The sequence below is a fragment of the Rhinolophus sinicus genome, chromosome 12, assembly GCF_057876585.1.
Source record: "Rhinolophus sinicus isolate RSI-liver-muscle chromosome 12, RSI-T2T, whole genome shotgun sequence".
NCBI classification, from domain to species: Eukaryota; Metazoa; Chordata; class Mammalia; order Chiroptera; family Rhinolophidae; genus Rhinolophus; species Rhinolophus sinicus.
In genome coordinates, this window is record NC_142512.1 from 47,225,100 (window position 1) to 47,252,958 (window position 27,859).

The 27,859-nt window shown below is 51.0% G+C and overlaps 1 protein-coding gene across 2 annotated transcripts; it reads left to right on the forward strand.

The window, feature by feature from the left end:
• Positions 1 to 27,859, forward strand: AXIN2 (axin 2). 2 transcript variants are annotated; one of them, XM_074320628.2, is made up of 10 exons: positions 1 to 815; positions 8,651 to 8,791; positions 16,619 to 16,721; positions 19,103 to 19,243; positions 19,341 to 19,846; positions 20,073 to 20,252; positions 20,559 to 20,792; positions 21,392 to 21,487; positions 22,729 to 22,896; positions 26,357 to 27,859. In XM_074320628.2, the coding sequence occupies exons 1-10, from the start codon at positions 1 to 3 to the stop codon at positions 26,481 to 26,483; spliced, it is 2,511 nt and encodes an 836-aa protein (XP_074176729.1). In that variant the 3' UTR covers positions 26,484 to 27,859. The 2 variants fall into 2 exon arrangements, with proteins under 2 accessions (XP_074176729.1, XP_074176731.1); XM_074320630.2 differs by lacking the exon at positions 20,073 to 20,252.

The following is a 27,859-nucleotide window of genomic DNA, read 5'->3' on the forward strand; positions in this document are numbered from 1 at the left end:
ATGAGTAGCGCTGTGTTGGTGCCTCGCCTTCCAGACCCCAGCAGCAGCTTCCGCGAAGATGCCCCCCGACCCCCGGTTCCGGGGGAAGAAGGGGAGACCCCACCGTGCCAGCCTGGGATGGGAAAGGGCCAGGTTACCAAACCCATGCCTGTCTCCTCCAACGCCAGGCGGAATGAGGATGGGTTGGGGGAGCCAGAGGGGCGTGCATCTCCGGATTCCCCTCTGACCAGGTGGACCAAGTCATTGCACTCCTTGCTGGGAGATCAAGATGGTGCTTATCTCTTCCGGACTTTCTTGGAAAGGGAGAAATGCGTGGATACTTTAGACTTCTGGTTTGCCTGCAATGGATTCAGGCAGATGAACCTGAAGGATACCAAAACTTTGCGAGTAGCCAAAGCGATCTACAAAAGGTACATCGAAAATAACAGCATTGTCTCCAAGCAGCTGAAACCTGCCACCAAGACCTACATACGAGATGGCATCAAGAAGCAACAGATTGATTCCATCATGTTTGACCAGGCGCAGACTGAGATCCAGTCGGTGATGGAGGAAAATGCCTACCAGATGTTTTTGACTTCTGATATATACCTCGAATATGTGAGGAGTGGGGGAGAAAACACAGCTTACATGAGTAACGGGGGACTGGGGAGCCTAAAGGTCGTGTGTGGCTATCTCCCCACCTTGAATGAAGAAGAGGAGTGGACTTGTGCGGACTTCAAGTGCAAACTTTCACCCACTGTGGTTGGCTTGTCCAGCAAAACTCTGAGGGCGACAGCAAATGTGAGGTCCACGGAAACTGTTGAAAATGGATACAGGTGAGACTGGCAGAGGGTGGTGGGCTCGGTGGTGCATGATATGGACTTTGCAGATGTTTTGAGTTAAGTAGGGTGGACGGTTGGGTGGATGTGCTGCCGAGGCTGACAAAGGTCTGTCGAGAGCCAGGACTGCTGGCCATGAACCCTTTGATCTTGCTTTTTGTTGTTCATAGTGGGGAAAAGTGATGTACACACAGCTAGATGCCGGCAGTCTTCCAGTGCTAAATCCAAACACTGGCAAGCAGTATTCATTAATGAGGGTTACTTAGTATCCTGGGCCAGTCTTAGGGTTGAGAGAGAGAGAGGACAGCAGCTTTTGGTCGCTGAGTCACCAGATACACTCAGCACCGGTTTTGGAAGAGGTCATTCACCACTAATCAGCAGAGAGTGGAATTAATGTGGCTAGGGAGGCAGCTGGGTTGTGGTGGAGATACAGGAAATAATGTGTGTACCCATTGGATGTGGGGGTAAGTGGGGTCTTTTGAACTGTTACATAAAGATAAGAGCAAGCAATTGGCTTAACAGCTGAGCTGGTGGGTCTCTTGTAGAATCAGGCATTTACCCAGGAAGAAACCCCCCCCCTTACTAGGGAAGGCCCTGTGACTTTCCCTAATGAAGGACCCTTAGCTTTAGAGGCTGCTAGTGTATTAATCTAGGTTTTTCAATTCTTGTAGCCCAAGGGGCAGACCTCAGTTGATTATGTCGTTGCTTTTGCTGATGGAGCAGAGGTCTTGGCCAGAGAGGACTGGGGCCCTGGAGTACTTTCTCTTTTTTGAAGCTTCAAAGACAAACAGTCCTTTACAGAATAGCCAAGTCTTAAGATTCTTGACCTTTGGAGGCAACTTCAGACCTCCTGTGGGAATGAGTTTTTCTCTTTCTCTTTCTCCCCTTCTGAATGTTCAAAAAGAGAGGAGCCTCTTAATTCTAGGTTGTAACTGATGGCGTGTAAGAAAAAGGGGGGGGGGTGGACGCTTGATTGCTATCTGAATGGCTTATCTTGCTAGCCATTGTGTATTTCTCCGTGTGTTAGGGACCCGGGCTGTCTCTGGAGATTGCCCCTCTGAAGGGGAAGGCCTCTGGGGTCTGGCGGCAGCAGCAGGAGGAGGGGCAGAGTAGTCAGGTCCGACAGAGCCCTAGGAGCGGAGATTGGGGATGGCCGAGACAGCTGATTCTTGTTCTCCAACCACAAGGGGGCGCTCTTATAGCCTTGGAAGCCGCTCTCAGACATCTGGTCTACACACCTAAGTGGAACCTATTGGCGTTTGCAAGGAAGTATAGGATCACCTGGAAGAGTTGTGTCAGCATCTTGAAGCGTATAGTTTCAGGTTGTTTTGAAGGAAGATACTGGGTATGGCCTCTGTGGCCGGGCAATCCCTGGGAACCCGCTGCTACGACCCTGTTCTATTGTGTGAACCTTTGGGCAAACCTCTGCTGGCCTCTTTGCTCTCCAGTTCGGCAGTGGTAGCTGAGATTACTTAAGGCCTGTGGTAAGGCTGCTTCTCTTGGGGCCCGCTAACAGTGGGGCTTCTGTGTCTCCCGGTGTCAGGACCCAGAGTGTCACCTTTGTAAATAGCACCGGGTGTGGTTTTGGATGTCATCAGTAAGAAAGCACTCAGAGGCGGGACCCTGTTCTGTCTCCTCCCCTTCGTGGGTGGGCAATAGAGACCCAGCCATGGAGTGCCCCTCCCCCTTCCAAAGGCCTCAGATGGGATATTTCTAGGATTAAACTTTTAGGAGATTACTCTTGTGAAGCTTTTTTGATCTTGGAGGCCAGGGCCAAAGAACCTTTGTGTTTCTAGTGATGCCTTCTTGGCTGTGAACCGTGGGCATCGCTGGTATATAAATGGCACCTTTCCATCTGCCTCTTGAGTTGCCATACTATATTCTTGGGTGCTTTCTCCCACTGGTGGGTTGAAATGAAATATTTCACCTTGACTTCATGAAGCCCAGGTATGTTAGCTGGGCATTTTCAAAAAGAATTTAATCCATATCCAAATTTCTTTTTAACATGCAAGATATTCAAGTGTAGGACGGTGTATTGAGAGGTGTCCCAAATTATTCAAAGGCTGGGTCCCAGCCTTGTCCACTTCTTACTACCTGGGTTTAAGCCTTTCTGAACCCCATGTGCCATCTGTAAAATGAGTAGGCACCACTGCTTCTGTTTATGTCATAGGTTGCTATTAGGATCAAAATAATAAACATGAAAGTCCTTTGCAAAGGGAAGTGTTTTGAACTGATGTAAAGCATTATAATTAGTATAATTGAATGCTGACAACAATTGGGTATGTGAAAAGGGCAACCAGGTTAGAATTCCACTTTCAAAGGGTGACTCTTGCGTTCTGGTCCCTATTCATTATAAAGTTTTAGAGTATCCACCCTTCCCATGTCTCAACTTTCTCTACTTGTTGAACTTATGTCTGTCTTTCCAGGTAGTTCTTGGGATGTACGGATCCTATCTAAGCCTTTAAGTGTCCTCCTTCCAATACAATCATCAAGCAAGGTACCTAGCGTAGGGGACAGGCTTAGTAAGTTAGTAAAATGAATGACACAGAAAACACGAGTCCTGCCGAGGGTCTCCCTTCATCAGCTGTCGAGGAGTAGTCTTGGCAGCTGGATGCCCCGAGCGTTGGCTAGTCTTCCAAGCCCTGTATTTACCCTGGGCCCTCAAAGGAGCCTCATTTTTAATGACTTGTTTGTGTCCTTACTGATTTGGTGTCAGGTTTAATATAAATAGTTGGAACGGAAGAGCAGGAATTATCCTCAGAGGGAAGGACTCTGGTTTGCGAGTGGTTGAGTGGGAGGCCTGGGCTTTTGATGGTCTCTATAAATAACTAAGAGCAAGAGTGACCTGTTGGTAGAAGCACGTGTAAAAACCCCAGCACACAAACACACACACAGAGTGGCTAGGTGTGTGCGAAGGGGGCGGTGGGGTTAGGAGCACAGCCCAGCGTTTATTTTGGGAAGGAGAAGAGTGTTGGGCACATAGAGCTCTCCCTGTGTCCTTCCCTTTCTGCACTGGCCCTTCCTTGGGTGTCCCTGCCCAAGGCCGGTCTCATCTGTCTTTCGTTGGACCCTCTGCTCTTGCCTCACTTAAAATCGGCCGTGCCCAGCAGATGGCCCTCTGCTGGCTCCAAGCGCCTCCCGTTCTCTGAAAGAACTCGCTGATGAGGCCCATTTTTGTGCAAAGCCATTGGAATCAAGCTTGGCTTCAATTATCAAAGAAAATGATGCCATAGGAAAGATATGCTGGAAGCAGTAGGCCACAATTAGAGGATGGAAGCTCTGATGAAGGCAGTTTGCTAAGACACACTTGTAACAGTTCTCCTGTTTCCTCAAGGCCCAGTGCCCCCATCATACCTTAGAAAACGCTTGTTGAAGAGAGTGTGGCCTTGGGGAGTACATTGTCAGAGGGCTTTCAGAAAGTCCTAGCCACACAGCCTAAAAGCAAATGCTTTTTAAGTGGCATTGTTTTGAGAGGGGACCCAGAAGGAGGCCCCAGAGGTCAGTTCTGTGTGCCCTCTGTAAGGCAGTTTTGCCCTGGTGCATGGGGAGGGGGCAGGGGCCACAGCATCCCATCAAGATAAGAGAGAAGAATAGGTCGGGAGGGGTGGAGGAGCAGCAAACGTTTCCCTTCCCTAAGCTCCCAGGAGCCTCTGCTGCCTGACAGCTGAAAGTCCTTTGCATATTGAAGTTGCAAACTTAGTGTGCTCAGTATAAAATCTGTACCATGGGCCTCCACGCTCCCTCGGAATTTAAAATCTTTCCAGCAACTGGGAGCACAAGTCCTGAAGAAATAATCAAAGCATCTGGGTACAATTACTGTAGCATGGCCGAGTTTCTTTCCTTTTTTTTTTAAGTAATCACAAGAAAACAGCTCTAATCTAGTTTTTAAAAATTATGTAGTGATTTTAACAAAGTTTGGGGTTCTTAAAAATTGAGTTTCTGTCTCTCCCCACAACCCTTCCTCCTTCCTCTTCCTCATCCTGTTATGATTGTAGGAAAATCCAAATAGTCTATTGCAGTCAACTGAGCTAAGAGCAGTATATTCCTTCTTTAATGACTGGTCACACAGTAGCCCTCTATTTTGGAAGCGAACGGAGACGAGTTTATTTTGGGATCCATGTGTTCTAGGAGTGCAGAGCTGTGAGCACACATGGGATTTGAGTTAGGTGCCTTTTTTGTTGGGGCGGGAGGAATGTCTCTTGAGTCATTTTCTCCCCGTAGAGGTTGAATTCTAACCCTTATATTTGGGACATTGTTGATGTGTTAATACCACAAAGATAGCAACACTGAAGGGATGGAAAGAGTGTTTGAATGCTATTTAAGGCTGTTTTGATCTTGTACTCTGCCTCTTAGAAAATCGTCAGCAACCCGTTTGATGGTCCCAGGTCTTTTAAGGAGGTTCAAAAAAGTTTTGCTGCATTCTTCACATGTGTCTCCCCAATGCTGCATGTGGTTGGTGGCCCCAGGCCACGTGCGGCATTGGGGAGACACATGTGAAGAGGACAGAGCTGGCCCTTGCCCTCATGGAGCTTACAGTCCAGTTGCCCAGATAGTCATTCAGCTTGTAAACACACCAACGCTGTGTAATTGTAAGTCATGATAAATACCACGGAAGGAAGGAGAGCTACGGGAGCTCTCTGTTGGCGGGTGGCTTTTTGGAATATTAAATGGTGATTCCCCAAATTACAGTGCCCTTTCAGAGGATGCGAGAACTTACAGATGGCCATGTTTGAACTGCGTGTGCTTTAGGTGGATATCGACTCCCCTCACCCCCACCCCTGCCCTCACCACGTTCATACAGACTATGGCTCGCCTGTGCTCACCCAGCTGGCTGGGAGCTAAACCAGTGCCAGCTCTCCACCTCTTGCTTTCTGTTCCCTATCAGGGGCTTCCAGAACTTACTTATTACTGTGTTCCTGAGGATAGGAAGGGACCCTGAGGAAGTTATCCTGTCCGTCTTGCTTTGAGCAGTAGCCCCATCCAAACACAACATAGCTGGGAACTTGGGGCTATTTTAAAGACTTGGGCGATTCCATAACCTGCCCCCCTCCCTCCATGGTTCCACTTGGACCATTAAGAAGTGTGTTCCTCTTTCTGACTTAGAAAGGCCATTTCCTCTTGTTCTGCCTTTAGTGCTGATGACAAACAGAACCATCCTTCTCTTTTTGAGTTCTCTTATCAACTAGGGGAGTGTTTTTACTGAACCATCCCCTCATCCCTCTCTTCTCCAGAAAAACCAACTGCCCTTCCTTTGCTGTCACTCCTCTCTGTAGCCCTGAGAGAATCCTCTGAGAATCCCAGATTGAGGATGTGGGGATGGAAGAACTTACCATCCTCATTTAATCATCATAAACAAATCCTGGGAGGTGGTGAGACTTCTCACCCTTTACAGATAGGAGAACAGGGCCGGAGCGGTCAAGGGACAGTTCAAGTTCACTCAGTCCAAGGTATTTGATCGGCTCAAATAGGCTGTTCCTTGTTTGCATTTCCCAGTCAGTTCTACACCTGCGGAACACTTCAAAGAGCTGGCTTGATGTCCGAGTCTAGCTCAGTAGAGCAGAGTCAAGGTCCCTGCCAACCAAGCTCCTCCAGGAGTCCAGATGTGGGTTCCGTGTGGCCGAGTCTCCAGCCTGGAGGTCTCCCACAAGGCTCTTGGCCCCCAGCTGGGGCTCCATACCTCCTTGGATGGTTGTGATGATGCAGGAGGATTGGGCAGCAGACATTCATTGAGCACCTACTGTGTGCTCTATACAGTAGCGATAAAAACAAGACCCCGCCCATACTAAGTGCTCGGTCAGTGGTAGCTCTTGGTTTTTATTAACATTTCTAAACCGAGTAGATTGGCTCAGATCATTTCTAAGATTCATTCTGACTAAAATGGTATGACTCTGAATATAAGTTTTCTTGTTTGTTTTGTCACCCCAGCTACAAGAGTGCAAGCTCCTTAAAGACAGAGACCAGCTCTTGCACCTTTTCCGCCCCATTCAGTTCCATCCCGCAAAGCTCCCCACCCCCTCCCCCGTTGCAGCTCTCACACCCAGATGTGGCATGGACTCCCTGTCCGCCCCCACCCCTCCATCCAGTCCAAGCCGGTGGCACACCCTCTGCTGCTGGGAAAACCTCAGGCCCCCTCCTGTCCCTGCCCCTTCCTGACGCAGCTAGCTTGGCCCTAGACTGGGAAAGACATTTAACTGCTTTTCCCTTTCCCGGTCCTGGGTGGCATCTCCTTGAGTTCCCGCTCACCCATCAAGGTTCACCTTGCTCCCACCTGTCCCCGGGAGCCATCCCGGCCACCCAGCTACAAACCTCCTCTCCGTCATTAGCGGGCCCAGAACTCCCTCCACTCGTCCTGCCTCTTAACTCTAGGATTTAACAGATGTGGAGGCCAGTCATTGCATGAGGAGACAGAAGGAGGGGCTGAGATAGAGCCAGACAGATCAGTCCCAGCACTGTGATCCAGGCTAGGCTGCTGTGCTCGTGGGACCTCGAAGGACACACCTGTAAAATGGGCGCAGGGCTCGTCCTCCCTCAGGTGGCTGCGAGGACTAAATGAGATGAGGCGTATAAAGGTGTGCCCCCCGTCGTCGGCCTGTGATAACACTGTGTCTGCCTCCCTCATGGAGTCCCCTCGTCCCACGTCATGGTGACACGCGTCTCCCTACCAGGCCGTGGGTGCCAGGGGACCAGAGACCAGGCCTGGGTACCCAGAGTCCAGTCTGCTGCTGAGCACCCAGTAGGGGGATAGGAGCTCGGTGAGCACATGCAGAAGACTGCTCGGACCTTTCATGAGTCCCTTGCATCTGCCAACCTCAAGGTCATCTTTAGAGGTTGCCTGCAGTGGCCTGATAGAGCAGGCTCTCTTTTCTGAGCCAATCCCTCCTCCTCCAAATGATTTCTTTGCTATTGGTGTGACTTGTTGGGCTCAGTGGAGTCTGCTGGGTCTTTGTAAATAGGCCTTCAGGCTTTACAGGCCCTTTCCTGCACCCTGAAGACTCTAGTGGCGCCTTCTTCCACCACCACCACCACCCCCCCACACTTAAGTCCCTCGCTGGTGACACAAGAGGAATGCGCCCCAGCAGGGGACAGGCACACTGGTTGTTCTGGGAGGAGATCAAGAGGGCAAAATGGGGAGGCAGAGGCCACTGAAACAAAAGGGTGGGAGACACTGGAGGAGGGGCCTGGATCTTCCTTTAAAACAGCTGTGCTGCTCGTTTTAATCCTGCTGGCCATAGCCAGCCCTGGGGGAGGAAGGCCTGGGTGGGGGAAAGGCACACACAGGCCCCGCGCAGGATGGGATGGGATGGGATCGTTGTTTGTCGTAAGGTTTTCTGTCCCATTTGTCTAGCTCACTGGGCCCAGGGTTGACATGACAAGGCTGAGCCAGACCTCCAGTTGTTTGCATCTCAGAACTATGCTAACAGCTATCGTGAAAGCTTAAGCTATCTTGGGGCCCTGAAATTGTAATCTTCGGGTGCAGGCGTGGATAGCAGACAGGGAAGGGGAGACACTCCATTTGCACTGGCTTCCTCCCCTCTTTCATTCCATAGCCTCCCCTCCTAGAGCAGAGTCCTGGTCCTTCCTCCATTGTCTCCCCTGGGGTCCTCTGCCCCCTGGCAGATCCACCTGTGGGGGCAGAGGTCCCCAGCCTGCTTTCTCCCCAGGCCGAGTCAGGGCTCAGCAGGCCCCTTGTGTGGCCCCTGCTTTCCACCCAGATGAGCACGTGGCTCCGGGTGGCAGGTTAGCATTGAACAACAGATTGTAGGATCATGCACTTGGCTACCTGGGTTTCTGGTGAGAAGCCATGATGCACTGCTGCTGTCCTCTTCCCGCAGATCCTTCAAGAGGAGCGACCCTGTTCACCCATACCATGTAGGTTCTGGCTACGTCTTTGCACCAGCCACCAGTGCCAATGACAGTGAGATATCCAGCGACGCACTGACCGATGACTCCATGTCCATGACGGACAGTAGCGTGTAAGTATCCGGTGTCCCCTTCATGTACATGGTGGCAGAGTGACCCAGCTGGCCAGAGTCCCACCGTCCTCACCTGGCTTCCCAAATCCCGTCTGTCTGTCTGTCTGTCTGTCTGTCTGTCTGTCTCTCTGTCTCTCTGTCTCTCTCTACCTCTCTACGTTTGGTGGGAGGTGAGTGTGCCAGAGCTGTTCTGTTGTTTGAGGAAGGTGACGTGGTAGGCTGGGCAGTGTTAAGCTTAGACCCTTGAAAGGGAAGTTGGATGGTGCCTAACAGAAGAAAACTAAAGCAAGGTAGAAGGTTAAGATGAATATCTACAAATTCCTTGAGTTTCACAGCCCATCTTCTGGTTGTCATTTTGCCTGCTGTCCCTATGGGCCGAAGTGCTTGGCCGCCCTTGAAAACCAGGTGTCCCATTGCAGAACCAACAGGTGGGGATGGGATGACACCAGAATGGTTGTGTTTAGGTGTTCGTTGTTTTTGAAAGAAAAGGCATTGAAGGTAGGAGTCAGAACCAGAACTCTCTAGAGGGCCATTGTGGGTAATGTCCTTTCATGGATGTGGGACGACATTCAGTTCAGTAAGCGTTGGTGGAATGCCTGCTCTGGGTCAGGTGAGGGTTCTACCCCTAAGTCGGGGTTCCCTCCAAAGCCATGTCTCATGTTGGATCTTGTGCAGATGGATGGCTTTGATTTCTGAAAGCAATCAAGTCATCAGCGTGTTCTGACGAGGTCAGCAGGCCATCAGGCAGGATCCTGCTGTGAGTTTTATGACATCTGAGGTCATGCAATGGTGATCTCGGCAGATGGGGAACTAGTCACATTCTGCGTGAGTTTCATAGGTGTGTGTGGGCAGGGTGTGCCCATCTCCCGCCATCCTTTGAGGTTCTGATTTAGGAGACCTGAGGAGGAGGCAGCACTTGGGTAAAACTCTCCAAGAGCTTCTCACGCAATACCCAGTTGAGAACCACCATTCTAGAAATGTTCTTTGAAGGCTTTTCCACAAATCGTTTTGAGTAGGAATTTTCTTCCACTAAGGGAACCATTTTGAAAGGCACGCCATTGAACCGTTTGAGTTCTGGCACACTTATTTAGAGTTTGTTCCTTTTACCTTCCTAAAAACTGGACCATCTATTCTTCCAGTTTGTTTGAAATTATCTGGTTTCTCTTGGCCAGATGTCCTGTTGCTTGGCCTGTGGCATGGAACCAGTTGGAAGGAAAGTTGATGAGGTTGGTTTGGGACTCTATTATTGATTAAAATTCTGTGGCTTTTGTATTATCTCTGATTCCCTTGTTAGTAAAGGGAAAGAGACATCCTTAAGGTGAAACATTCCACTTTAATAAAAGAATAGCATTTGGCATGGGTAAAAACAGAGTAAGGGTATATATGTCTGTCATCCAACATGGAGAAATGAGGGGTTCCCCAGAAGTAAGTTTCCCATATAGGCTTTTAATAGCCATACTCAAATACAAAATACATATATATACTTTGATGGATATAGTTCTTAATATGTTTTTGCTCTGACTTTATTGAAGAATATTAGACAGGCATAATTTATTTCCTGGTCACAATAATTAACGTCAAGATCTGTTTTCATACTGTGTTGCAGTACTGTCTTAGCTTGTATAAGGCTGCCTGCCCTTACATATATCGGCACCCCCAGCCTTTGCCAAAAGCAGGTTTTGTATTTTCTCGTCTTTCTGCCTGCTGTCATTTTTCCACTGTTGTCTGTGTGCTTGCTGTTAGCAGCAGTACTCCTTCAGCTTTTATTATTCTGTGGATTGTGTGGGAGCCTTACTTAGCATTATGTGTAAAATAAGGGGAAGCTGGACTTGAATGAGGGCACGGAATGAATCTCCTCCGTCAAAGGTAGCTTACTTAAGTGACAACCAGAAGGCTTCTGTTTAGTTTTCTTAGAGACTATTTTTGGCTTGCTTCCTGGTCCTTGCCTGCATTTCGCTCCCCATCATTGACGTGGTATTCTGGGTTCATGATGAGGTAGGTAACTTGGATGCGGTCCCCATACATGTTTGAGCCTCAATCAGAAAGGTAGGCAGTCCCGTGTGACTTCCAGATGAGGAAGTATGGCCCATGCTTCCTGGCTTGTCCTGTTAGAGCTAGAACTCAGATCCAGGCCAGATATAGGCCCCTGCCCTCTGCCTACCCCCCAAGCACCAACATTTCCAACATGAGACATGTTTTTAGGACCTATTGATAATGAGACCTTTGAGCCACTTTGTGTTTCTTTTGTTTTTATTAGTGATTTCTCACACTGCTTCTTTTTTAATGGGTTGGGGGAGGGGGGGGAGGGAGCAAGTTCTAACTTCTCCCCTGCACCCTCCCACTTCACCCCTCTTCTTTTATCCCCTTCCCAGAAGAAAAGCTTCCTCAATTTTATAGAGGTGACCTTAAAACTCCCACCCTTCTCCCCTTTATCTAAAGAACTTGTGACTTGAGGCACAGGAAAGCCACTTTCAGGGACCAGAGACGTTACCTTTGCGAGTCAGCTGTTCTGGGAGTGAGGTCCCCTTTGGTACAGAGCCGAGAGGGCAGACCCCTCATTTATTTAGCACCTTTCTCTTTGGGGCACAGGACGTCCCCCTGGGTCCCAAGTGGTAGAATCTCAGGGCGTCCTCCCGGGTTGAAGCGGCCTTACCTTGGTGATGAGTAAAGCAGGATGCCAACGCCAAGAGAAGGCACCTGGGAGGCTGGGAGACCTGGGGGCTCGTGGTATTGGATCTCACCCTCCTGACGTCCACGTTGCGTGGTGCTGAGCCTTCTCCCAACCAAGATGGGGCCGTGGCCGCTGGACTCACTTGGGTGTGTTTCTACCAACTGGGAGGGCATTTCTCACCAGTGCAGGACCATCCTCTCCCGAGAATGGTTTGTCCAGGGCTGTTTGCCTCATGCTGCCTATAATGGGGGTGATGGGGTCTTCAGAATAAGAGCCCCTCGGATGGGATGTGTGTTTGGGCTTAGAGGTTCCTGTGGGTTTCAAGCTGCCAGGCACTGGAGGTGGGGGTGGGGGGCGCCAAGGCCCCACCCCACGCCCGCTCTCCTGCCCAGCAGACTTGGCATGCCCTGAAAGCTGGGCTGTGCATGGCCGTTTCTGGCCCGCTGACCCTGGGTGTGTATGATCTGCCCAGTGTCAGGCAGGTCACCCAGGATTCCCAGGGCTGGGATTAGACCCCTCTTCAGAGCTCTGCCAATTGTGGGCCTGGCAGATGAGAGCACCGAGCGAGAAATAAAGTGTGTGTGTGTTGGGGGGGGGGGGATGAAAAGCCGAACTGAATCTCTTTCAGCCCATTGTTCATCCGGGGAAGCTTAGAGAGGATAAGAGGGTAGCAGGCCCCTTTGAAATTTCCTTGAACAAGTGAATAGGGGCGCCCCATAAAGCATGAAAAGGTCCTGGCTGTTTCTCCTGGTCACAATGGCCAGCTCGGCTGCGAGGGGGGGCTGTGAGGGCCTGGGGAGTGGGGCTGGCTGCCCTGCTGGGAGGTGGGGAGGGAATGCTGTTGGGGAGGGGGTAGAAGGAGTCACAGGCAGCCTTCAATAGACTCCAGAAGGTTGGAGTTCATTAGACATAAGCTGGGGGAAGCAATCGTCTCATTTGCGACAGAACCAATTAAGTCCCAGGGGCCTGTGCAAGAGGCCTGGGTAGAAGTTGGGTAGGGCTGGCCCCGCGTGTTTATTCCAGGGACCTGTGCACCGGGGCCTGGAGGAACAGAGCGGCCAGGGGCTTTAAAGGAATCATTGCCTTCGCCCAAAGCCACTGCTGACTTCTGTTTTCCCACTAAGTAAAAAGCCCCGTTAAAGATGGCTGGGATTTGGCTCTTCTTAGTGGGCCTCTGAGAAGGCTGTTTTACAAGCCCATTACTCTGAAACCTGCATTCTCAGAAGGAATGGCATTTTCATTTTTTTTGAAAGTTAGCTGCCAGACTCCCAACAAAGTCCTAAACCCCAGTCTGGAAGTGCTGGGGACAGAAGGGTTTTGGGGAGGGGGGAGCAGGCATTCCTGGGCATCAGGCCTGGGAGCATGAAGCAAGGGGGCTGAAAACCTCAGAAGCAGCAGGTCGTTTGCTCTGTTCTCAGCAGCCAGGCGCTGTGAAAGCTAGGAATAGACGGCGTGGAAACGTCTCTCTGTCTTTTCATTTTGCGCAGAGCTGCTCTTAGAAAAAGCCGGGTCCGCCTGACTTACAGGCTGCATCTGCTCTGGCGTGGGGGGGCGGGCGGGTCACAAAATCAGTGCGAGATGCTTTCCGCACGTTTCCCGCAGAGAGCGGCACAGGTTATTTTATTTATTTATTTGTATTTCCTTATATCTTATTTATGGGTTTACTTTGGACACCAGGGAAAGCATCCGAGTGAGCTTCAAATATTACCTTATCTTACAAACCAGGCGTTTGATGTTGGCTGTGATCAGAGGCGGCCCTCTGAGAGGCTGCCAAATGAAAATGTGAGTGGGCGCCGGTGCACATGAGCCTGCTATTTCAAAGCCACCGGAAAATGACATTCAGGTTAGGCTGGGCACTGCAGAGTCAAAAGGCTAAGCTAATTGGCTCGGCTTAAATGGCAGCTAAGTGGAGTCCACACTTCAAAACCGGTGCTCCCCCAGAAACAGCTGGGCCTGGCAGCGGGCTCGTTAGCTAAAATGTTTATAATGAAAGGAGACTGTATAGGGACCGAAACTCGGGCACTCTTCAACTACCAGTTCTGAGCAGCCGGGAAGCTGATCCTACACTGTGAGAGCCTGCACAAAAAGAAGAGAGGCCCCCTTCTGGAATGAGGGGCTGTTTTGGGAGAAGATTCTTGGCTGGGGGAGAATTAAAGCCACATTTCCTTGAAGGCGCCTGTCATGCCTCTTTGAGCCTCTAAAGTTAAAATCTCCTTTTTCCTGCAGTGGGTCCTTCAGCTACCCTGGGCAGCGTGGGGGGGGGTGTATTGGTTGGGGGGATGCTTTAAAAAAATCATTTGTTCCTCTGGCCGTTCATCGGCCAGTGACCTGCTCCACCCCCGCCCCATATCTACATCCCTCGATTCTTTTCTTTCTACATTATATGGAAAAGAAAAAGAGGTGTGAAAGCCTTGTCCCTGACTTCTGTCTGGGAGGAAAGGCGCAAAGCGGGAAGGCTACTGGAGGACACTCAAGGACAGTCTTGGAGGGTGTGGTGCGTCCTCCTCTAGGACTCTTGAAGCCCTGCATGTGTCTCGGTGGGGTCCATAGGGTGCTTGACTACTGCCCCCCAAGATTGTCAGGAAGAGGCCTGGAGCAGCACCGTCCACTCTTCTTAAGTCTCAGATGAGTTGCTGCTCAGGAGAAGGGTGTGGACACTGTCTTGCAGCCTGAGGGCAGCAGAAGTTGGTTAAACTAGCATGAGACCCAATCTGGGGGACCCCCCACCCTCATCCCAACAGGGATTCTCGGTGAGAAATGGGGATATTCACTGGGCTTCGGGAACCACCGGGCATGCCCCATAGCCAGTGAGTACTAAGTGGGGTGGGGATGGCTTTCCAGAATGTCCCTCAAATCTCCCATTTATCTCCTCACAATGTTAGGTGACTCCATGGGGCATAGGAAATGATGCCCCCTGACTTTCAGACAAGTCAGGAAGCTTGGCTTCTCCAGTGGAGAAGGTTGGGGGTGTAGGTTGTTAAGGATGCCCGTTCTGGAGTCCAACAGCAGCTTGGATTTGGATCCTAGCTCTAACTGGTAGAGCCTATGACCCTGGCCATCTGTACAATGTGATGAATTAAGGGTTTTGTGAGAATGAAGTTGGGTTATCGGTCAGAGGTGTCTGACCCACAGTGGGAACTCGGTACGTGGGGGCCAGCAGCCTTGGATTGAGTCAGTCATATGGTGTGGTGTGGAATATGGTTACTGGTCAAGCCAGGTATGCTGGTGACAGCCCGTTTTCTACCATGTCTTGTAAACAATCCCACGGTGAAAACATTGAGTTTTGGTAAATACGCTCCAGGTGATTCAGTAAGTTTCTGGACTTCGAACTTTTATCCTTGGCTTTCAAGGGCCCGGTCAAGTCCCAGGCCTTAGTAGGAGGCTGCCTGGGTGACTCGACCTGCACTGGCTGACTGGCCAAGGCCTGTCACTGTGCTCACCAGCTCTGCCCCTCTCAGCCTCTCTCTGGATAGGACTCACCCCTGCGTGGAAGTCCCTGCTTTAGATACTGACCTCTCTCTCCCCCCTGTACCCTCAGTGTGATTAGCCATAAGGTGTGGCTAACACATTGAGCTCAGCTGCCATCATCTGCGTCATCCCCACAGTGGCCCTCTGCTCTGGCCTAGGTCAGCAGACTTATTCCAGGGCATTTTGGATGAGGAGCTGGAGGTCGACCCCTGGCTGCTCCTGGTATTTTTAGGCACTGCTGGTTTTCGCCCACTGCTGCTGAGCCAGGGATGTTTTTCTTCCTTCCACTCCATGATGAACAAAACACCAGGGGAAGGGAAATAGGCAAAGACCTAGTTTCAATATTTACAGCCTCCAAGTATGATTTCAGTAAGGAACTGTTTGAATCCTGAGGCTTTTGTAAATAAGTGGCCTCCTGAAGGGACAGTGATGGGAAAAGGATCCCACCTTGACCATTCTACGGCTTTCAAGAACAAAATTCCTTCTTAAAAGAAAAAATCGTAGCAACTCCAGCTCATGTTTCTAGTGAAGACTATTTGCAGTGCAGTTAGTCTTACCTCTTCCACTTACTTTTGTATATGTGTGTGTGTATGTGTGTGCGTATGTATGATTGTATGTATATATACATACATGTACATATACATGTACGTATACATGATGAGGATGTTGGCAAGGACATTGACACTATACCCCACCCCGCTGAACCACCTGGCATGGCCTGTAGCCAGTGAGTACCAGATGGTAGGAGGACCTTGAACTTGTAACCGCCTCCCCCCGCCCCACATCCGCAGTAGTCCTCTCCCCATTTCCTGCAGTGTATTTCGTCATGGTCCTTACCCCTTCTAACATACTATAGATTTTGCTTTTTTAGTTTGGCTTATTGCCTGGGCCATCCCATTAGAATGCATAAGCTTCATAAGGGCAGTCCTCTGCGTTTTTACCCCCTTTCTTCACGGCTCTCTTGCTCAGTGCCTAGAACAAGGTTTGGCTCGTAGTAGGTACTTAAATATTTGAATGAATTGCACCAAATTCCACATAGTAGAATCTCTTTATGCCCACATTGGTCACGTGTCTTTGAGATTTTGTCGGTTGGAGGTGGTAGGGTTTGGAGCTGAGGGAAGGAAGGGATCCAAAGATACCCTTGTGGTGATTTAGAAAAGGAAGAAATTTAGAGGTTGACTGTTGGAGAATTACACATGCCTTCGCTAATGCCTGGCTTAGCCCTCTGTCAGTCTGGGCCCTATTCCTGCAGTACCCTCCTCCGCAAGCCATGCCTGGTTTCCTGATTTGGGGTAATGGACTGTTGGGAGGACCAGCGGGGTCCTAGAGTCTCCTGCTGGGGGCACCTGTAAAGTAGGCGAGCCTTCACTCTGACCAGGCTAGCTGGAGTGTAACCCAGTTCTGAGAGAACAGCCTGAGAGTTGAGCTTACCAAGCTCTTTTCAAGTCAGTGATCCAAAATCCAAGAGGGAGCCATTTCCAAAGCTGATGGATAGGCAGGAGGTTTAGCAGTTGGACTGCAGATTGATCTTTCCCTGTGGGAACAACCATGGCGCCTGGGACAGGTGACACACTCCCGTGGGGGTGTGTTACCCTGTCCAGTGGCAGGATATCTGCGTGGCTTTTGAGCATCCTGAGTGCTGAAAGCACCTTTGTGAGCTGTGGGTTCTGTCTTTTCCCTTCCCTTAGAGATGGAATCCCTCCTTATCGTGTGGGGAGTAAGAAACAGCTCCAGAGAGAAATGCATCGCAGCGTGAAGGCCAATGGCCAAGTGTCTCTACCTCATTTCCCGGTGAGTATACTCCGCCGGGGAAGGCGGCTGATTTGGGCCACGCTGCGTCCTGAAGAAGAGGGATGGGAGGCGGAAGAGGAGAAACAGGGAAAGTAGGAGGGGCAGTGCCGGGATCTGCCAGGGGGAAGGGGGAAGGGAAGGCCAGGCAAGGCTTGGAACATGGTTCATTGGGATGTGATGCTGAGCTGAGGGGGGCTCAAGATGACCTCCTTGAACCTTTGCATTTTCTCAGTTCAAAAAAGAAAATCCTTTATGCGAAAGAAACAGAAGCAGTTCCTTCCCAGAAACCAGGACATGATAGCAGATAATCTGCTACACATTGGGTTCCTGCTAGAATGGAAGCCCCCTGAGGGCACGGAGTTTTGTCTATCCTATTAACTTCCGTATCCACAGAGACTAGAAAGTTGCCTGGCACATAATGAATGCTTAATAGACACTGGTTGATTGATTGAATGAATGAATGAATGAATGAATGAATGAATGAAGAAGCTAAGGATTCTCTGCCTCCCGGGGGAGGAAAATCGCATCCCTGGGACATTCTCCTTGTGTTGACTGCATGGCTTGGTCATTTCAGCCATCCATTTATCTATTTACGCGGCCATTTCTCCTATTGGCTTCTGAAGCCCTGGAACAGTTATTCTATCTCGTCTGTTTCCAACCCCAGAACTTGCTTGGTACCCGCTGTTACATCTACACGTAGTGTGAAGTGTTAGGAAGTGAAGCTCCCATGACCAGCTTCTTCCAGCGGTTGAGATGAGAGGCCCATGTGGCATAAAGGACTTTTCTGGGACCTCTCCTTCTATTCCCATGTCCTAGAGGCCAGCCAGCACGTGGCCCCATGTCTTCAAGAGAGCCTCCCATCTGCATTTCAGGAACTGTGCTTCTGGTAACACGCTGAGACCCAGGTTACAAGAAACCTGCTGCTTAGAGAGGGGAGCAGAGTGCCCAGTGTAGAGTGGCATGTCTGTTTGTGAATCCTTCCTGCTGGCTTCCGAGAATCCAATTGGTTCATGGGTTATGTTGCATTTAGAAAATTAACACTCTGAATTGCTAATCCCGTGTTGCATTAGTGCACAGATTGTTGCATTAGTGCACCTCCTCTGAAAGCTGCTCACACAGTCTGGGGCACACCTAACCCTGTCCTAAAATTAGCATATTAAGATTGCTGTTCTGGAAACCCTCCAGCATTCCCCCTAACAATTCCTCTCAAATACAACAGAATTGATGACATAAAATTTTGTTGATGGGTCAGAGGTGTACGTGTGTTCATAAAGTTCTGTTGCCCAAGTGTGGAAGTTAGATGATTTTGTCCTGGGGTGTGCAAATCAACTTTCTCCCCGAGCCAGCCCGTTGATGGGGGGCGTCACACAGAGCCAGCCTGTGTGAGAAGGGCCGTCTCACCAGGCTGTGCCGCTAAGTGGTGGACGCGGCAAGGCCTGCGCATCTGCTGGGGGAAACGCTGACCTTCGCAAGTTGGCTTTTTGCTGCCCCCACCCCAAAGAAAAGGGCAACGCAAGAATGAAATGAGGAAAGAGGCAGAACCACCAAGGAGGAGGGGTGGCAGAGATGACAGGAGAAGGACAGAAAGCAGGGCGGTGGGGGTTCTCTCTGTTTGCTGCTGTTGGCAGGCGATCTCGGTGCCTTTTTATATTCTGCACTTGATTTGGAGATGTTCCCTTTTCCCTTGATAGATCAGCTTCAGGCAGCCAAACTCAGCAGTGTTCTGCTAGCCCGCAGCAGCTTTCTTCATTTTCTGTACAAAGAGACGGGAGGCGGGGTGGAGAAAAGCAGGCAGATCTAGGACAGTGTTGAGACAACACCGCACTCAAAGGTGCGCTGTGTGCGGCCAGGAAATAAATTACCACTTCTTCTGATCCGGCCGCGTGACTCCCTTTTTTTCCCTCCCTTTTCCTCTCCCCCCCACCTCCCTTCCAATCTTTTTTTTTTTTTAATTTCCAACTCCTCTTCTGTTTAGACTCTACTTTTTATTCCTTGAGTTGGTCTTTCTCCCCTCCCCGCCTCAGAGGCTGCCTTTTTTTTTTTTTTTTTTTTTTTTGATGTTTGACAACAGCCTTTGAAGATTTTCTACTTCAGAGTAGCTACTGATGGGCTGGTTGTACTACAGAGAGAACAAGCCAGGCCTCTCGGAGTGCGACCAACTGCTCCTGCCCAAGGCAAATGCTGGTGGGGACCATGGCGCTCCATAAGGCCGCGGTGCCGGCGCATAAAGCTCCCCCACAGCCTGGGCTGCTGTGCCCACCGAGCTCTGCCCCAACCTGGAGCCACCGAGCACGTCCCTGGCCCCAGGACACTCCAGCGCTGCTACAGTGCGCTTGGCTGGCTAACCACGCCCCCGTCCCTTTCCTCCCCGCGCCCTGTAGAGAACCCACCGCCTGCCCAAGGAGATGACCCCCGTGGACCCCGCCGCCTTCGCGGCCGAGCTGATCTCCAGGCTGGAGAAACTGCAGCTGGAGCTAGAAAGCCGCCACACCCTGGAGGAGCGGCTGCAGCAGATCCGAGAGGTAGTGCTGGCCCCGCCCTGCCCGGCCCTGCCCCCCAGGCCTTGCCAACGGTCCCTCCTGCTAATGGGGTGCCCCCCTCTGCTGTCTTCTCTTCCAGGATGAAGAGAAGGAAGGCTCCGAGCAAGCGCTGGGCTCACGGGACGGGGTGCCCACCCAGCACCCCCTTTCCCTCCTGCCCTCCGGCAGCTATGAGGAGGACCCACAGACGATTCTGGACGACCATCTGTCCAGGGTCCTCAAGACCCCCGGCTGCCAGTCCCCCGGTGTGGGCCGTTATAGCCCCCGCTCCCGCTCCCCGGACCACCACCACCACCCGCAGTACCACCCCCTACTCCCACCTGGGGGCAAGCTGCCCCCGGCCTCAGCTTCTCCGGCCAGCTGCCCCCTCCTTGGGGCCAAGGGCTTCGTGACCAAGCAGATGACGAAGCATGTACACCACCACTACATTCACCACCACGCCGTCCCCAAAACGAAGGAGGAGATTGAGGCGGAGGCCGCCCAGAGGGTGCGCTGCTTCTGCCCCGGGGGTCCTGAGTATTACTGCTACCCGAAATGCAAAAGCCACCCCAAGGCTCCAGAGCTTGGGCCAGCAGAGCAGTTTGGGTAAGTGCCGGGCAGACTCGACTGTCCCAGTTGGGGCTTCTCTCCAACCAGGTGTGAGGTGGGGTCAGAGGTCAGAGGCATTTACTTCCAGGAGGGAGGCGTAGCCGTGGGGGGTGAGGGGGGCAGCGCAGGTGCATGTCACCGTATCCCCGGCCCATCAGCCGAAGGGGGCAGTCTCAGAGAAGTAACGGCTCTCTGGGCCCGTGTGGTTCTTGGCTCCCCACAGCGGCAGCAGAGGGAGTACCCTCCCCAAGCGCAGTGGCAGAGGCACGGAGCCGGGCCTGGCCCCGCTGGCCAGGGAAGGAGCCGGAGCACTGCAGCTTCCCGGGGAGGAAGGAGACAGGTCTCAGGACGTCTGGCAGTGGATGCTGGAGACTGAGCGGCAGAGCAAGCCCAAGCCCCATAGGTAAACACTGTTGCCGCCACCAGGGTCGGGCAGCCACCACCAAGGTTATTGTGGGGATGGCTATTTTTGCAGTTGGCCGGAAACAAATGTGACTGTTTGCTCTTGCCGTCTTAATATTAAACGTTGGACTGAGCAGACCACAAAAATGCCATGTTTTTGGCAACGCCCCCTGTTCGTGTTATGGTAGAGTTATTTTTTTCTCCTCTCTGAAGGCAAAACAGAGAAGTTTCTCTCGAAGTCACATTTTCCAGTTTTTCTAACCTAATTCCTCTCTTTCTCTTTTCTCTCTCCTCACTCCTTGTTCAGTGCCCAAAGCACAAAAAAGGCCTACCCCTTGGAGTCTGCCCGTGCATCCCCAGCCGAGCGAGCTGGCCGGCACCACCTGTGGGGGGGCAGCAGCGGGCACCTCCGCACGGCCCCCCGTGCCCACCCGTTTACCCAGGACCCTGCAATGCCTCCCCTGACCCCACCCAACACCCTGGCACAGTTGGAGGAGGCCTGCCGCAGGCTGGCTGAGGTGTCGAGACCCCCAAAGCAACGGTGAGTGCAAGAGGCATCAGGTGAAAGGCAGGGGTTGGGTGTAGAGGTAGAGACCTGGCCTGTTGCTAAGGGAAGGGCCATCTTTTCTGCTGGGTCTCGATCTTTCGTCAGGAAGGAGGAATTGCTTCTGGCTGCATAAGATTCTCCTTTCCAATCTGTACAAACTGTTCGCTTTAGTTCCATTCATCCTGAAGAGCTAACCAGAATCTCTTTGTTAAGCAAGTCATGCCTAGAAGGAGGAGAATGAATTTCAGTGATTCCTTACAAATGTCTAGATCGTTTAAAGCTGGTTAGATGAGTGTATAAGAAGCCATGACTAAGGAGGAATCTAGGGCCTACAGCCCTTGGCCTGGACTGACAGTTTCCAGTCCTGGGCTCCCAGGGGGCTTAGGGAGGCTGTTCCCAAGATGTCGTCTCCCAGGTTCCAGGCCTCCGAGCGCCATTGTTAATACAAGGCCTTGGTTGGATCTCGCCATGGACGGAAGTCGGGTCTGTGTGTCTGTTAAGGAGGCCACAGAGAATAGTTTTCTGTCTGCCCCCCATTTGCCCTGGGGACAGCAGGCTTACCTCTAAATCCTTTGCTCTGGCTGTGTCCTCAGGTGCTGCGTGGCCAGTCAGCAGAGGGACAGGAATCACTCAGCCACTGGTCAGACAGGAACCACACCCTTCTCCAGCCCAAGCCTGGCTTCAGAAGAGTGAGTGTCTTTGCCTGGCATTGCTGAGACCCACCCAGTGGTTTGCATTTCAGGGTATTCACCATCTGCAGTTATGAGTTTTGAAAATTTTTTTTAGTATCTAAAATCACCTTGATTTTAGTGTTAGTGACAAGGAACAGTAAACACAGATGTTGCCATAAATTAGGCTCTTGAAAACCCTGCCGGCACTGAGCAGTGCATCAAGACTTGTACTCAAGTGTTGCTTCCTAAAGTGATGGATGGCTCAGAGTTTCTGGGCACACACATATGAAAAGCTGAGACATGAAGCCATTAGCAGATAGATAAAAGGGACCCCAAACCCGGATGGGAAAGTTGTCCCCATTCAGCTGGCAAGTTAGCAAGTTGGAAACCTCTGTGTCCCACTGGGACACAGGCTCCCAGGAACATGACTCCCCCATCATTGCAGAGATGGAGAGAGGATGGTCTTTGCTGTTTCGCTTGGGGAAAACAGAGTATCTCCCCTAATTGTGTCGTGATTCCTTTTGTAAATTTACACTCTTGCCAAGTGGCCAGAGAAGCCTGGCTTCATTTAATTACAGGATGGTGTATTTAAAAAGAAATCTGCTGCAGAGATCTAAAATGGTCTAAATAATTAAAGTTTTTTCCCTTAGCTTCTTTATCTTGAGCAATGTGCAATGTTTGAAGTCCTGAATAAGCCACCACCCTGGACCCTTTGGTTTTAATTGGTTGACCTTCAGTCTACCAGCTGTACGGGCCTGCAACTTTTTTTAAAAAAAAGTTTTAAGCCACTCTACAAAAACTCAGAATAAATGGGGAAGTCAAAATGAATGGGTTCCAGCATTCTGAGTTCATGCCATCCCAGAGGTGCTCGGAGTTGGTCTCTGCAGGACACCCTGGTCGGGGTGACTGTCCCTATGGCTCTGTGGTCATTTCTCCTCTCTTCATGGCAAGCACCCCACTTGTGCCCACCTGAAACACTGCCCTGTCCCCCCATTTGGTGGTGGTGAGAAAAACAATAGCAATTTATACAACCAAGGAGAGTGTCGCTTCTTGTGTGCCCCACACAGGTGATCTGGGCTTGGACTGTGTCCCTATCAGAGGTGGCTGCCTCTGTGATATGGGGGCCCCAGACCCAAGCCCCCTTTGAGCTTATAGCTACAGCCTCACTTTACCTCTGGATACAGTGTTTGGAGAAAGAGAGAGAGAGTTTGCTTGCTGCCTTCAAATGCTGAACTGGTTGTGTTCCATCTTATCTGCAGTCACAAAGAGCCAAAGAAACCAGCAGGGGTCCACGTGCTCCAGGCCAGCGAGTTGGTCGTCACTTACTTTTTCTGTGGAGAAGAAATTCCGTACAGGAGGATGCTGAAGGCTCAGAGCTTGACCCTGGGCCACTTTAAAGAGCAGCTCAGCAAAAAGGGAAATTATAGGTAAGAGTCCTGTGGCTTCTTTCTGCTCCAGAGTTTGTTTGCTCAGAACCAAGAGCCACAGTCACTTCACTGGCCTGGCCAGACCTGGGAGGGGCCAGGCGGGAGGGGGCTTAGGAAGCGCTCTGGGAGGCCATGGAGGTGGGCTCTCTGACGCTTTGGTTCCTTCTCATTTCCTCTCTCCCCTCACCACTACCAGAAATAACACAGCAGCAGCAGCAGCTGGGAGGGCTCTGTGGGGACCTGGACGGGCTTTTTCTACCAGGTGAACAAGACACTGAGGAGAAAGGGGGCAGTTGCCTTTGCGAGAAGAAGAGCTGGGCTTGGGCCATCTTGTGCCTAAAAGGGAGCGGAGTGGGGGATGGGGAGAGGGGAGAAAAAGATACACACACACACACACACACACACACACACACGCAGACCAATTAGGAGACCGAAAGATGGCTCTCCTGGCTTGGGTGTAGGAGAGACTGTCCACATGCAGGCGTAGGGAAGGGCAGAGATCATTGCCTTGAAATATAGGCAGCATTCTCCTCACTCGGCTTTTCTGCCTCAGTCAGTCTTATGCGTCATGGGAAGGAATGATCTTTTGTCCATAACAGAGAGACGGCAGGACCTGTGGCTGGGCACCAGGTGGACAGGGCTGGCCGCTCTTCCTGCCAGGACCTTGGGAAGGGAACTTGTCCCCCTCCAGTCCACATAATGGAGATGCCCGCCCTGGTCTTTCATGGCCCTGGAGAGGATTAAAGAGCTGAGCACCAGCCCTAGGCCATTTCTTTTTCACTTGCCCCTCGCTACTCAATCGATGGCTTTCACCCCAAGGGACTCTGTGGGTTCTTCCCAGCCATATCCTGGGTGTAGTATGCAGGGCTGGGTCAAGGGAGAGGCAGGTAAGGTACCCGGGCACACATTTTAAGGAAGAGCACAGTATGTGCCCGGAAGGCACCAACCCTTTGCTGCCTCAAGATGGGGATAGGAGTGGAGAACTCAAATGGCCCTTAGCCATTTGGTGGGCACCAGCTCCAGCACCCAGGCAAGGCCACCTCTGGGGCCCAATACCCATTCCTTCCTGAGCAGCCACCTCCACCTGGGAGCTGATTCCGGTGTCAGGGGAAGGGCTGGGGCCGGGGCCCTGTAGGTGAATGGCAAGCAGGCCGTGGAGCTGGGCGTAGAGCTTCCCGGTTTACACCTGGGCAGAGACAATTCTGAAAATGTATGAAAAGAACTGGGGAACAGGGCTGCCTTTTTTTAAAATCATGAACAGACACAAGGTGAAACTAATTACACAAGTGTGCCCCTCCGGGGATTCATTTTGACCTCAGCTTTGACTTGGCTGGACTTTGAGTGGAACTGCAGGTGACCTTCAGGGGCGAAGGGCCACGGAGCACTGAGCAGAGGGGCTACAGGGGCGTCTCTGTATTCAGCCACTCCGGCCACATCTGGCTCTGAGTTTTTTTCTACGGCACAGTTAATAAGCCCAGCTTTGAAGCCCCGGCCTCCCCTTTAATGCATAAAGACTTACACAAATGGTCGACGCTCAAATTCTTTACTGATTGGATCAGGCTGCAGCCAAGCCCTTCCCAGCCCCTTATCTCTCTCTACTAGCTCTGGGACCAGAGCCCACTCACTGCCCTCCTGGGTGGTAGGGGCACAGGGTGCCATGCCTGGCCCACCCCCAGCAGGAGTGGTGCTCCAACATTCAGTTCATACCCCCTCACTCCCCCCCCCCCACGGTAAAAAAACACCCCGGCAAAGATGGGGCTGTGGATGGGGGACCTGGGCTGCATTGAGTAATCTCACCATGGCAGGGGTTCAGAAGGAGAACAGCCCCTCCAGACGTGCCAGACGCTATTGGTGCCAGATGTCAGAAGAAAGCAAAGTTTGCCACATAAAGCACGTTGCAGTGGAAAAGCCCGTCTCTCGGAGAAAATGAGGGCAGTGAGCACTTTTGAAGTCTTGGGGGTGGGACCAAGGGAATGTTGCCTCTCTCCTCTCTGGAAGAGGTTGCAATTATGTAAACGATCACTGTGTTTGCCATGAAAGCCCAACTTGGTGACCCCGACGGAGGGGCATGACTGAGGGGGCATCGGAATTGGCAAAAGTAACTTGTGCCTGCTGTCCGGGGTCTCCTGTGCCCAGCGCCCCTCCCCACTTTCTCACCATCTCCTCTCAGGCTCCCTCAGATAGTCTGACCCCCCATATGAAGCGTTTTCACCACTGACCTTTTAGAGCCGCACTATTCACCCCAAATCTTTAGCTCGACCGGGAATGCTAAAAACAAAGAACCTTGACTAAACCCAGCTGTTTCACTTTATTTAGCCTTATCTCTTATGAAAGTATTTGGCTTGCCTTCATTAAAGAAAAAAATTTAACTCTAACCAAGGGGAATTTTTTTTTTTTAAAGAAAAAAAAGGAAAAAATAACCATAACCCTGAGACACAATTAAATTTTTTAAAGAGGCTGTCCCTCTCCCCCTAGGGGACTGTAAGTGGCCTTTATTGGTTGAAGATGACAGCTTGCAGGGGCAAGTTTAATCTGACCGAGGGTCTCCTTGCTGGGGACAGGGACGGAAGAGGACTTCGCTTCATTTCCTTGGGAGGGGCCCGGGAGGACAGCCATTGTATCCCAATGGGACTCTCCGGAGAGAGGCCTGTCAGAGAAACTGGTCATTTGAGTCCATACAATTAAACAGCCTTAGAAGAAAGAAGGCTGGGGTGGGATAAAAGGACCCTTTAATCAACAGGCATAATGGAAGGGCCCTTAGTGTTTGACCCTGGGGGGGTGGATGAGCGAGGAGGCGGGGTCTGGGGAGAAGAGGGGCTGGTGCTGTCTGCCACCCTGGGAAGCAGGATTGGGCCGGCCTGCCTCCTGCGGTGGCTGGTCCATGGCTGTGCCAGAGACCCGCTGAAAGATCTGGCACTTGGGCACTGGAGGGTGAGAAGGACAAGAGGTGTCAGCCTCCATCCAGACTGATGAACTAACTGAAGTCTGCCTTCCGTAGGCTTCTCCAGGTTCAGGCTGGCTGAGTCCGGGGTCTCTCTGAGGGACCCTCTTCTCGGCGGCTGCTACAAATGAACTCCAGGCTAGCTTTGCCCTTCCCACCCATCCCCCAAAGAAAAGGGGGGAGAGAAGCGGCTCTGGACTGCAAAGTGTGCTTTTCACGTGTGTGTCGGTGTCTGCAGTTCTGGGCTGACGACCGCAGCCTCAGAGCTGTTTGCAGGGGGAGCCTGCCCAGGCTGCAGCTCACAGGGTGCTCAGCTCTCCTCCGGAGTGACACACGACCCGCCCGCTTGTGCCCTTCGGCCTGCCCCGGTAGCCATCTGAATCCGATCAGGGCGGAAGTTGACTGCACACCTGCTGTAGTAGAATTGTCAAGATACCTCAGTCCTGAGTGTTGACTTCAGTTTCTTTTAAAGTAGAAAATGCATGTTTACCAAGGTGCTTTTTGTGTTTTCCTTTTAAGGTATTACTTCAAAAAAGCAAGCGACGAGTTCGCCTGTGGAGCGGTTTTTGAGGAGATCTGGGACGATGAGACGGTGCTCCCCATGTATGAAGGCAGGATTCTGGGGAAAGTGGAGAGGATCGACTGAGCCTTGCGGGTCTGGCTTTGGCGAACTGTGGGGCTGAAGCCCGCACGAAAGGTCTCAGACGAGAGCGACCGCGATGAAACATTTTTGAAGGAAAAAAACAACAACAGTGAAGACGAAGTCGAGGGAAGAATTGGCCACTGGGCCTTGGGGAGGGTGGGGGGAGGTTGGTTTTCATTAATCACAAGCTGGGTACTGAGATAACAAAAGCCTGAACTATTTATTGAAAACATGACCACTCTTGGCTATTGAAGAAGCTGACTGTATTTGAGAGACTGCCATACATAATATATGACTTCCTAGGGATCTGAAATCCATAAACTAAGAGAAACTGTGTATAGCTTACCTGAGCAGGAATCCTTACTGATATTTATTGAACAGTTGATTATCCCTGTCCCCGGTTTATGGATATGCTGCTTTAAACACAGAAGGGGGGAGAGGAAGTTTTCATTATTCTGTCTAAACTTAGGAGTTGAGCTTAGGAGCGCATTAATGCTTTCTCCATTAAAAGAGGAATTATGCTCTGCCCTGCATTTCTCCAAGTGAAGATAGACTTTTTCAAATGGTGCCCTACCATTGACACATGCAAAAATTGGTGCATTTTTTTTTTTCCTATGCTGCTCTATTTTGTCACAAAGGTCTTGAGGTTCGACTTACGTTGCAACATCACCGCCATTTTGGGGTCATGTTGGATGGGGCGATCCACTGCAGAGGAGAGGAGGGTTCCCTGGGGCCCCAGATCCATCCTGTCGCTCCTTGTAGCTCTCCACCAAGCCAGGGGCTTCCTAGAACCTTGTGGTTCAAAGTGTGATTGATGGAAATAATTCCTTGGAGTTGTTTTTTTCTTTCTTTTTTTTTTTTTTTAAATTAGTCTTTGGACCCGAACCATTCTGGAAACCACCCCCCTGCCCTGCAAAGAAGCGAACAGTGGTGGGAAGACCTAGCAGCACCCTTTCCTCCAGACACCTTCATCTTGACGTTCGGGTTTTTGTGTTAAGTTAATCTGTACATTCTGTTTGCCGTTGTTACTTGTACTATACGTCTGTATATATCGTACGACAAAAGAGTATTAATCCACTATCTCTAGTGCTTGACTTTGAATCAGTACAGTACCTGTACCTGCACGGTGTCCCACTCCGTGTATCGCCCTATATTGAGGGCTCAAGCTTTCCCTTGTTTTTTGAAAGGGGTTTATGTACAAATCTATTTTATGCCTTTTTATTACAAGTCTTGTACTCAATGACTTTTGCCATGGCATTTTGTTCTACTTATACTGTAAATTATGCATTATAAAGAGTTCATTTAAGGAAAATTACTTGGTACAATAATTATTGTAATTAAGAGATGTAGCCTTTATTAAAATTTTATATTTTTCAAAA